The sequence below is a fragment of the Leguminivora glycinivorella genome, chromosome 19 (assembly GCF_023078275.1).
Source record: "Leguminivora glycinivorella isolate SPB_JAAS2020 chromosome 19, LegGlyc_1.1, whole genome shotgun sequence".
Classification (NCBI taxonomy): Eukaryota; Metazoa; Arthropoda; class Insecta; order Lepidoptera; family Tortricidae; genus Leguminivora; species Leguminivora glycinivorella.
In genome coordinates this window covers 15,395,557-15,407,713 of record NC_062989.1, presented here as the reverse complement: position 1 = coordinate 15,407,713, position 12,157 = coordinate 15,395,557, and the positions used below count along the sequence as shown (strand labels likewise).

Sequence of the window (12,157 nt, the reverse complement as noted above, 5' to 3'; positions counted from 1 at the left end):
GGAAACTGATTTTTGGTATTATATCCATGTGTTTATAATCTATCTACCTAAATTACACTTGAAATAGTAGCTCTTGTTATTAGATGTATTTAAAATTAACGAAAAATCGTTAAAATATAATGTTTGTTTACATGTCATTTTTTGACATTTTCCACTTCAAGTTTACATGGTAGTGGGCGTAATTTTCGTGCACGTAGCCATTAGGCCACGAGGCCTGCCGAGTGGCCTAAGTAAGGTACGAGAGTAGCGAGTAAGTAGAATACTTTAGTGTTATTTCGCTACGCTCTTAGATGAATTTTGGGATCTTTCAGTTGTTCATGTAGGTATCAAATCAATATTAGTATTATTGAATTTGTGCCCTCATAAAACAGATATCTACATACATATTTTAACTAGGTAGGTAATTACTTTAATCGTTTGAAAAAAGTTAGATTATTTTTCGGTTTTTCCACTTACGTGTAGTTAATCGGGAAACTGTAAATTGCCATAATAATCTTATCCAATGTATAGTATCCAAACGTAATATTGTATCATAATCTGCCACGGACTTTTCAAGCAGATAACCTAACAGCGTGTCAAGTGCATCATTTTATGGACTAGTAGCTAGATGTAGCGTAAATAATGTATAATTATAACATCAGTCATGTGATTAGGTACTATTACTACTATTATAAAAGCTAGCACTATGCATAGATCGATCATTCAAAGTTTGAGAGACAAGCAAACAACATGAAATACATCTGTGTTTTGCTGTGTGCCCTTCTGGCGGTCTGTGTAAGCGGGGGGACGTTTGAAGATATTCTCCCAAAGAGTAAGTTTACTTGATTTACGTTAATTTGTTCTAATTTACTACCGTGAAACTAAACTACCTCTATAGTCCAATACTACAACTATTGCCCACACATTCTGAAAGAATTGAAGTACCCATCATATGTTACTCTTAATGATCCTTTAGGTTTATTTATTTATTTATTATTTATATGAGCCTAGAGTGTCCCACTGCTGGGCAAAGGCCTCCCTCTTCGCTTGCCACGTATCCCGGTCCTGACCCGTTTCCCACCAGTTCTCATCAAAAGCGTCAAGGTCATCTCGCCAACGTCGTCGAGGCTTTCCGCGACCCCGGGTTCGATTTGGTGGGACCCAATTGGTTGTCGCTTTAGCCCACATGTCATCCGGCATACGACAAACGGGTTAGGTTTATTCCAAGTATTTTCATTAATGTGTATACGAGTAATTACTCGGCTTTCAGACAAAAGAAACTAAATTTAAATCGGTTCATCCGTTCGGGAGCTACGATGCCGCAGACAGACACACACACAGACAGACAGACAGACAGACAGACAGACAGACAGACAGACGGACGGACGGACAGACAGAAAGACAGACAGACAGACACGTCAAATTTATAACACCCCTTCGTTTTTGCGTCGGAGGTTAAAAAGGCACACTTGTACGAAATCATCATCATCATCCTCCTTGCGTTATGCCGGCATTTGCCACGGTTCATGGGAGCCTGGGGTCCGCTTTGACAACTAATCCCATGATTTGGCGTAGGTTTGGGTTTTACGAAAGCGACTGCTATCTGACCTTCCAACCCGAAGGGTAACTAGACCTTATTGGAATTAGTCCGGTTTCCTCACGATGTTTTCCTTCACCGAAAAGCCTTGAAAAAAACCCCGACCGCGACATAGTGGACCGATTTTCATGAAACATGGCTAAGAACACTCCCGACTAACTCAGCTTTCAGACAGAAAAAACTAAACCAAAATCGCTTCATCCGTTCGAGAGCTACGATGTCACAGACAGACACACACAGACAGACAGACAGACAGACAGTACACACAGACAGACACGTCAAACTTTTAACACCCCGTCGTTTTTGCGACGGCGGTCAAAAAAGCGCTGAACTCCTTTGGTCGCGAATCCGTCCGAAAGATGGTTATTTTTTTTTTCAGAAGAGTGTCCTCCAGGCGAGTACTACAAGAAATGCCCTGACTATTACGAGCCAGACTGCGACAACCTAGAGAGGCACAGGCCCATACTCGAGTTAATAGAACATTGCTTCCTCTCTCGGTGCTACTGTGATGGTTTCACGGTGAGGGACCGAAGTACCGGGAAGTGTGTGCGAGAGGACAAGTGCCCGAAGAAACAGTAATTTACTGCACGCCAAGCTCCATGCAAGTTGTAGTTTTGCAGCCCGTCTGTAACAGCCCTTAATTTTGATATGTAGAGTACCCATATAACCATAATCGGTCGCCGTTCCTACGCAAATCCTCCTATTTTGTGTACACACAGGTCTTCGGGTCTCAATGCTTAGTCGCAGTACGGTCGACGTTTAGTCGCGGCGACCCAAATGGGGACGATTGGTAACAGGCACAAATGGTCACAGATGTGACAGAAGTGTGCACTACGCGTGCACACATTGTTACCGTTTGGCGACTACTTTCCCAAAATCATTCGTTCATTTCATTCTTTTCAAATGGCGACTGTCAGAGACGTCAAAGTAAAAAAGAAATAAAATCATTTGACATTAAAATGTAATGGCGTAAGAATTTGTTAAAGATAAATATTGTTTGCATTTGTAATATAATGTGGGCTAATTACCATGGCCAATTAAATTGCTCGAGTGATTTCATAAAATAAGTCTAAATTTATCAACGCGCTATCAATTTACCTCAGTTTAACCAGTAATAATATTATTGACTACTCGGTGTTTGCGTGTTATGTATATTGATTGGTGAAGTTTTAGTGCTCCGGTGCATATACTATACTGAAATAATAAAAATAATGCCTAGAAAACCAATAAAGTTGTTAAAATATGGATTAAGACGGTAATATTCCATGTAAAAAACCGTCGCCAAACGGTCGACAAACGGTCGCAAAATGGTCGCAGCGTACACGCGTGACCGAAAGCAGTGAATATTTATTATATTTTCAAAATGGCTTCTTGTATTAATTTTTTCCAGGTATTCTCAAACTTTATAAACAATTAAATATGCCGTCGTACTCAGTTGCCCTCACTAAAGAAGATTAAAAAAAAATTGTAACGTGCGTACCGAGCTGCTGGGTTGTAAAGGATCGGGGATCATATTATTATGGTCTTCTATAGAGCAACTAGTATTTTGCGGCATTTCACAATTGACACTTGTTGAAGTGAAGTAGTCGTCATTAATATTACTATCAACATTAATTTCAGCGATCTGTACTTCTTTTGTCAAGATTTTTGTATAGATAAGTGTCTACAAATTTGTAATGTTAAAGAGACATAAATAAAACGTAGTAGAGTAAATAATGTGTTTTTTTTTGTAACCCAAACAAAATACTTGTAGATAAGAGTGCGGAAAAGAGGAAAATCGATACGAGTAGCGATAAATTAATACACGAACGAAGGGAGTGTTTTAAATCGACACGAGTTGTGAATGTCCTTTTCGCACGTGTATCGTACGACGATTTTCAGTACCTAAATCTAAGCTAAGAGTTTCGACCAGACAAGAAATGAATCATTGCTTGATTTGCTCGCACTACTGCGTTAAAAAAAGCAGCATCTGTACTGAAAAAAACCATCATTGCGCAACAGAAATTCTATTAATATCACAGTAAATACTCTATTTCATTTGATTCCTACTTTTATTGTGTAAAGCAACACTACACTTCATTTTTATCAATAAGAATTAAAAATTATATATTTAATACATTAAGTAACTATAAAGTGCTTATCTATTTGTATTATCATTCTGCACTTTTCTTAACTTTCGCACATTTCTATAAAATGTCGAAGAGTGCTTAAATGGTCGTCGTCGTTTATTATTATTTAATTCGCTCATATTTAAATGATTCAAAGCAACCAGTCCACAACTTCACAAGACAGTTTGAGAAACCTTCGTATTTCAGATTGTCATTTGCGGATACAGTGGTTTAGGAGCAGTTCGGTAATCAGACCTACACATGTGTGTACAAATTCTGTCAATGTCACTGTCAGAAACCGTTCTGACAGTGACAATGACAGCCACAAATTCGTCCACATGTTGTTACCGTTATGTGTGCAAACGTCGACTAATAAAGTGTCGTTAAAAGTCATTCTGACAGTGACATTGACAGCCACAAATTCGTACACATTTTGTTACCGTAACGAGTGCACACGACGACTACATTTTGTTATTGTATCAATACGGTCGCATTGTTTGCACGACGTTACCACGCGTTATGTCACATTTGACAGTTAGTTACTGATTTGAAGATTTTGCGACTGAAATGGTTGTATGGGTAAAGAAAGTACAAGGCTAAAGTGTTTTTTTTTTACCGATATTAAATTAAGTATTTTGATTGTTAATAGAACTAACACAGCTTTCAAATAAAAAAAACTAAATCGAAATCGGTTCATCCGTTCGGGAGCTACGATGCCACAGACAGACACACACACAGACAAACAGACAGACAGACAGACAGACAGACAGACACGTCAAACTTATAACACCCCTTCGTTTTTACGTCGGGGGTTAAAAATGAAATTGGGCATTTTCGCCAGAATAATCACCAAAAAAATTTTTTTAAGATCTAGTAAATTTATGTTTTTCCTACTCAGAATCACGAGCCCTTTTGATCTAGCCTAGGACAAAAAAGTGGTCCCATTTTCTATTATTTTGCGTACTTTCCACTTTGTAACCGCTGTACAAAGTGTTTGAAGAATGGTAACGAAGTGGAAAAATTAAATTTGGGACGCTTGTTTTTACCTAGTACGATCGAAAGGGCTCGTGGTTTTTGAATTTTTTTTTCACGAAAATGCTCGATTAGGAAAATTCATAAAGCTTGATTTTGATATCTTACATTATCTAGCTTATATAGAACCCCTTAAGTCCGTTTTCACATTATTCGAATCGATATCGGATGTCGGAAGGATTTCACTGGAAAAAATCCAAGATGGCGCCTGTAGGTAATGTATGGGATATCGGTCCTATATCCGACATCGTATCGGATAATGTAAAAACGCACTAACGGACAGGTTATAAGTACTAGGCCATAGACCGTTGCTTCTTCTCTCTATTTTGTTATTTGATATGTAGAAATAAAGAAAAAAACTAAAGTGTGTATTTTATACCAACCTCCTTGCTATTGGCGTAAAGCCTGAAATCACGTGAAATATATGGTAAATGGTTATTGTCCAGAGGACGCTGTTATTCTGATGTATGTAGTAGGTATACGGTGACAGGCATAGAGTATATTGAATAGAATGGTATAGAGTTATCAGTCACGATTTTCGATTGCAGCGCCATCTATTGTTAGTTTACGGCAACTTTTCATGTGACTTTCCACACCTGCAGGTACCTTATAGCATATTAAACATGTGGGTCCTTTAGACATGGAACGCCATATATTTATGGCGGGCTTTTTAAATAGGATTGATGTTTTGCATTCTGAGGCTATGTTCAGATGAACACGCGGCGATTGACAGGTTAGTATAATATGAAAACTAACAAAATTCCGCAACATAATAATTATATTTTTAGTCAGATTTTACCTATAAGAGTTTTGAATGATTCACGTTTAGTTTCATTAGACTTAATATTAACCGTGATACCTATGGATGAAATAAAACAAATAGTAGTTTATGGTAACCGCATCATTAATATTATCAAAAACACAACACAAAATTTTACAAACACGATAACAAATCAAGAATACCTAAGTAGTAACTACCTACCTAAATATAACTTGTTGGGAACTGTAATTTCGTAGGGCAAGTGTCATACCTACTAAGATTTTTAACAAATGTCACGAGAGATGTCGCTCTACCAACTGTCACAATTTCTACATTGCGCTATCGAAATGTTTATTGGAAATGTATATAAGGGTTTGGATTTTTTTTATAATATGTTGGCTTTATTTGTGGTTGGTTGTTTAATTTATAGTCAATCCTTCACTATGTAAAGTGCGGCATTTTTGAAGGAATTTGGAGTATACATAACTTGAAATAAATAACGTTAAACTTTCGAGACACTTTTAAATATTGAAAAACACTCATGTCGTGACCTAACGAAGAATCAACCAATACAAAATAGATGCAATAACGATAACAAACGTGAGTTTGTTTTAAAATCTAATTTACTTATAATTAATTAATAATTAATTGCATTGTTTATGTTTATATCAACAAAAATACAACACATAACACTATAATAAACACAATAACACAAACGAAATAAATATAAGTTTACAAATTGAGATAATCCAGCTCCTTCTTCGGGCAGTCGTCAGGGTGCACGCACAAGCCTGTGGCCAGGTTCCGGACAGTAGGAGCATTGCACAGGCACTTGGATTTGTCGCACGCCTGCGGGCGACTAGCGTCGTGGAAATCCGGGATGTCGCAATCTGGTTCGGCTTGCCGGGAACAGAATAGGACCAAATGCTCGCCTTGGGGACATTTTGCTAAAAAAAAAATAATAACAAATAGTTTTGATATGTACAGTTTGAGCTCTTTCTAACGATACCCCACTTGCCCTAGTGACTTGACATTTATAGTTTGCCCCCCTTTCATTTTGGCCATTTTCTATAATGAATATTAATAAATTTAAAAAAATACTTTCAGATTGTAGAGGTTCACCATGTCCATAAATATTACAAATTTCAAATCGATAGCATAAGTAGTTCTCGAGATATTTAGTTTAGAAATGTGACAGACAGACAGACAGATGGACAGAGCGTCACCATAAGGGTTCCTTTTGTACCTTTTTGGTACGGAACTCTAAAAATGGAACGCACTGACGTTTTTTTGGAAATTTCAGTTGTCATAAATTTCCCGTTGTACCTAGGTATGTACCTAGTACCTACCTTTATTTGCCAAATCTTATAGTTACATTTACGAAAGCATGGACGTAAATCGGCTGAAGTAAGTCCGTCTTCACATTACCCGATACGATATCGGATGTCGGAAGGATTTCAATGGAAAAAATTCAAGATGACGCCTGTAATGTATGGGATATCGGTCCGACATCCAATATTCGGATCGGATAATGTGAAAACGCAATAATACTTGGACGGCCTCAGCGCGTCTTATTATATTTAATCTCTACTTCTAAAATATAAAAATAAACTTACCTTTCGGAAAAAATTCCGGTCTAAAAACTTGCGTGTTCCCCACAGCTATGAAAGAACAGAGCAACACACAGATACACTTATATTTCATGTTGTTTTGACCGGCGTCTGTTCTCACAATACTGCCGTGACTACCGGCTTGTCTAGGTAGACTCACTTTGTTGAAACCACGAAAGTTGTACTGTTTATTTAATCGTATCCTGCCCTGAGACTGTTCCCATTAGTATCAGAACTTTAGTCAGGTTTTTAAAGATTTTTACTACATTACAATTATTACAAACAAATAAATAGGTACCTACTTACAAAAAGTTGATTATGGTCGCGCGATAAATGATAAAACATCTGGCCGTCCCTATCGCACTTACCAATAGTGCGATAAGGACGGCCTGATATTTTATCGTCTATCGCGCGACCATGCTACCCGTGCTGGTGTGATGGTAACATAAAATAATCACTAGTGAATCGTGATAGACTTCAACTAATGGCCGTTGATCGCAAGGAGTTGCCATTCCGTGCTGTGAAACGTAAGTATCCAGTTTTTTGTCGCTGGCTAAGTTTATATTCTGTCATTGTTAGGTTATGGTTTGTAATGGCTTTTTTATGATTTGTAAGAGGTTAAAAATCAGCGGAAGGTTTAAGGCAATTCATTATTTATTTTTCATACCATTATACATGTTTTAAACACATAAGTAGGTACATAACATGCTTTAAAGTTTTACAAATAAGTAATTTATATTTATTCCAACACGTTCTTGGGGTAATCTACAAGGCGCATGCATTTTTGCCAAGACCAAGCAATATAGGATGTTATTTATAAGAAGAAGAAGTATGTAACTTTGTAAGTATGATCATTATAGCTTGAAGTAGGGACTTTTGAAACACATATTAGATAACTTGATCATTTATTTTCACACTAGCTTTTGCCCGCGGCTTCGCTCGCGTTAGAAAGAGACAAAAAGTAGCCTATGTCACTCTCCATCCCTTCAACTATCTCCACTTAAAAAATCACGATAATTAGTCGCTCCGTTTTGCCGTGAAAGACGGACAAACAAACAGACACACACTTTCTCATTTATAATATTAGTATGGATTATTTTGAAACCAGGCAAGCAGGCAGCAAAATCCATTTTTACTAAAGCACATTTTTCGGGCAGTTCGCCGGAGAGATACATTTGTCAGTGGACAAGTTCCTAACATTAGAAGTAGGTATACAGAAGCAATGAAGAAAAAGAAGTAACTGTGTAGGTTTGAGTATGATTCATAAATTTCTTATAGCTTGAAGTAGGGACTTTTGAAACACATATTAAGTACATTAACTTGATCATTTATTTTGACATTTTATTCACACACATTTTTCGGGCAGTCAGCCGGAGAGACGCATTTGCCAGTGGCCAAATTCCTGACAGTAGGAGTGTCACAGAAGCAGTCTGGGATATCACACGCCCCTGGAGACTTTAAATCGTGGACTTCACGGATTTCGCAATTTGGTTCAGCCCTGCGGGGACAGTATAGGACTGAATGCTCGCCTGGGGGACATTTTTCTGAAAACGAAAAAATCATTTTGTCATAATTTGCAAACTAGTAGTGTTTATCGTTAGCTATACTCGTATTTTACCTTCAACTCGTGACTACTGATTATACAAAATATGACTTAACGCTAGACCGGGCTAGAACCTTCGTATGGAAAGCACCATGCACATTATTACGTGGTCACCAGCCAGTCGGCATAAAGCATATCGTGTAAAACATAAAAACTTAGTGGTAGGTACTTAGACAGTGGTAAGACCGAGCTAATTGGAATCTGAAGGCCAGAGTATAGATATGTCAATTGATACCTGCTTGAAACTTTTACGACGAAGGTTAATGTCGTGAGAAAATCGGACTAATCCCAACAAAGGCTAGTTTTCCTTTTGGAAAGTCAGATGGCAGGCGTTTTCATAAAAACTAGTAGGTACCCACATTATCTTGGTACTTTTCAACTCTCATACAAAACTCTGGTACAATACAGGGAAGAACTTTAGCGGCACAAACATTCATTTTTAACAGTTCAGTTCAATGAACTTAGGCTCCGTATGTGCCCATATAACCATAATCGGTCGCCGTTCCTACGCAAATCCTCCTATTTTGTGTACACACAGGTCTTCGGGTCTCAATGCTTAGTCGCAGTACGGTCGACGTTTAGTCGCGGCGACCCAAATGGGGACGATTGGTAACAGGCACAAATGGTCACAGATGTGACAGAAGTGTGCACTACGCGTGCACACATTGTTACCGTTTGGCGACTACTTTCCCAAAATCATTCGTTCATTTCATTCTTTTCAAATGGCGACTGTCAGAGACGTCAAAGTAAAAAAGAAATAAAATCATTTGACATTAAAATGTAATGGCGTAAGAATTTGTTAAAGATAAATATTGTTTGCATTTGTAATATAATGTGGGCTAATTACCATGGCCAATTAAATTGCTCGAGTGATTTCATAAAATAAGTCTAAATTTATCAACGCGCTATCAATTTACCTCAGTTTAACCAGTAATAATATTATTGACTACTCGGTGTTTGCGTGTTATGTATATTGATTGGTGAAGTTTTAGTGCTCCGGTGCATATACTATACTGAAATAATAAAAATAATGCCTAGAAAACCAATAAAGTTGTTAAAATATGGATTAAGACGGTAATATTCCATGTAAAAAACCGTCGCCAAACGGTCGACAAACGGTCGCAAAATGGTCGCAGCGTACACGCGTGACCGAAAGCAGTGAATATTTATTATATTTTCAAAATGGCTTCTTGTATTAATTTTTTCCAGGTATTCTCAAACTTTATAAACAATTAAATATGCCGTCGTACTCAGTTGCCCTCACTAAAGAAGATTAAAAAAAAATTGTAACGTGCGTACCGAGCTGCTGGGTTGTAAAGGATCGGGGATCATATTATTATGGTCTTCTATAGAGCAACTAGTATTTTGCGGCATTTCACAATTGACACTTGTTGAAGTGAAGTAGTCGTCATTAATATTACTATCAACATTAATTTCAGCGATCTGTACTTCTTTTGTCAAGATTTTTGTATAGATAAGTGTCTACAAATTTGTAATGTTAAAGAGACATAAATAAAACGTAGTAGAGTAAATAATGTGTTTTTTTTTGTAACCCAAACAAAATACTTGTAGATAAGAGTGCGGAAAAGAGGAAAATCGATACGAGTAGCGATAAATTAATACACGAACGAAGGGAGTGTTTTAAATCGACACGAGTTGTGAATGTCCTTTTCGCACGTGTATCGTACGACGATTTTCAGTACCTAAATCTAAGCTAAGAGTTTCGACCAGACAAGAAATGAATCATTGCTTGATTTGCTCGCACTACTGCGTTAAAAAAAGCAGCATCTGTACTGAAAAAAACCATCATTGCGCAACAGAAATTCTATTAATATCACAGTAAATACTCTATTTCATTTGATTCCTACTTTTATTGTGTAAAGCAACACTACACTTCATTTTTATCAATAAGAATTAAAAATTATATATTTAATACATTAAGTAACTATAAAGTGCTTATCTATTTGTATTATCATTCTGCACTTTTCTTAACTTTCGCACATTTCTATAAAATGTCGAAGAGTGCTTAAATGGTCGTCGTCGTTTATTATTATTTAATTCGCTCATATTTAAATGATTCAAAGCAACCAGTCCACAACTTCACAAGACAGTTTGAGAAACCTTCGTATTTCAGATTGTCATTTGCGGATACAGTGGTTTAGGAGCAGTTCGGTAATCAGACCTACACATGTGTGTACAAATTCTGTCAATGTCACTGTCAGAAACCGTTCTGACAGTGACAATGACAGCCACAAATTCGTCCACATGTTGTTACCGTTATGTGTGCAAACGTCGACTAATAAAGTGTCGTTAAAAGTCATTCTGACAGTGACATTGACAGCCACAAATTCGTACACATTTTGTTACCGTAACGAGTGCACACGACGACTACATTTTGTTATTGTATCAATACGGTCGCATTGTTTGCACGACGTTACCACGCGTTATGTCACATTTGACAGTTAGTTACTGATTTGAAGATTTTGCGACTGAAATGGTTGTATGGGTGGCATTGTATAAGTCAAGCGTTTATTGCAAACATAACTATTACATAGTCTTAATGATTTTTATTTATTGTTTAATTATAAGTACATAATAGTCTTAATTAGATAATATAATATGGATCCTGCAAGGGCGCAATATGATCCACAGTAGGGACGTATTCCGTTTTCAGCAGTACCAACTAAGTACATCTTTATGTAATTTGTCACACTTACTTGTCGGAAATTCTTGGCCAGCAACGCAGGCCACTGCCGCTAGGGCACACAGCAACACACAAGTATATTTCATGTTGAGAAACTTCTGGCCTCTTGGACTGAGAATGATGAACATTATGAATATTCTGCCAGTTTTATAGTTTATTTCGTGTCTGTTTCCATTGTCTGGTGTTTGGTCAGGTGTCTGATGTATTTTTGGGTGTTGCAGAGGAAAAACGTTAAAAAATATTTATGCGATTTGCGTTTGTTTATTTAATATAATTAATATTCATAGTAAATAATATTTTACTGAAGTAACTTGAAGAAGCTGAGCACGCTGAACCAATAAAGGTACATTGGGGCAAATCCCGGCTGGGAAATTTTAAAAACATATTTCATGCTATGATACGTACCTACTGTAAATTTATATTATTAGTATAGTTTATTCTTATATTACAGCCTGTTTAGATCGTTAACGCTCCAAGGCGCACCAATAGGTAGATTGGCTCACTTTATTGTAAACTAACACCTATGTATACCCTATCTTTCGCAAATAAATGACTTATGACTTATAATACGGAAGAGCGAACATGGGTCAACTTCATCAGGTAGAGGTCACATGGTCAATGTGTGTAGGTACCTACAGGTACCTCCCAGACCCAGGGGAGGTGGTCATGTGGTCAATTTGTATGGCCAACCTCAGACTCTAAGAGAGGTCATGACCCATCTCCCCTACATCCACGCATGAGAGTGACAGAGAGAGAGAGAGAAA

General features: G+C 37.3%; 3 protein-coding genes across 3 annotated transcripts; 1 reads left to right on the top strand and 2 right to left on the bottom strand.

The window, feature by feature from the left end:
* Positions 1–709: 709 nt before the first annotated feature.
* On the top strand, positions 710–2,234 carry LOC125236703 (chymotrypsin inhibitor Ani s 6-like). Its single transcript, XM_048143620.1, has 2 exons — positions 710–811; positions 1,956–2,234. The coding sequence occupies exons 1-2, from the start codon at positions 730–732 to the stop codon at positions 2,153–2,155; spliced, it is 282 nt and encodes a 93-aa protein (XP_047999577.1). The 5' UTR covers positions 710–729; the 3' UTR covers positions 2,156–2,234.
* Positions 2,235–5,409: 3,175 nt separating this feature from the next.
* On the bottom strand, positions 5,410–7,231 carry LOC125236809. Its single transcript, XM_048143740.1, has 2 exons — positions 7,093–7,231; positions 5,410–6,423 (listed from the first exon to the last, which is right to left on the bottom strand). The coding sequence occupies exons 1-2, from the start codon at positions 7,178–7,180 to the stop codon at positions 6,209–6,211; spliced, it is 303 nt and encodes a 100-aa protein (XP_047999697.1). The 5' UTR covers positions 7,181–7,231; the 3' UTR covers positions 5,410–6,208.
* Positions 7,232–8,392: 1,161 nt separating this feature from the next.
* Positions 8,393–11,564, bottom strand: LOC125236544. The gene is made up of 2 exons (XM_048143384.1): positions 11,407–11,564; positions 8,393–8,630 (listed from the first exon to the last, which is right to left on the bottom strand). The coding sequence occupies exons 1-2, from the start codon at positions 11,519–11,521 to the stop codon at positions 8,428–8,430; spliced, it is 318 nt and encodes a 105-aa protein (XP_047999341.1). The 5' UTR covers positions 11,522–11,564; the 3' UTR covers positions 8,393–8,427.
* Between the last annotated feature and the right edge of the window lie 593 nt (positions 11,565–12,157).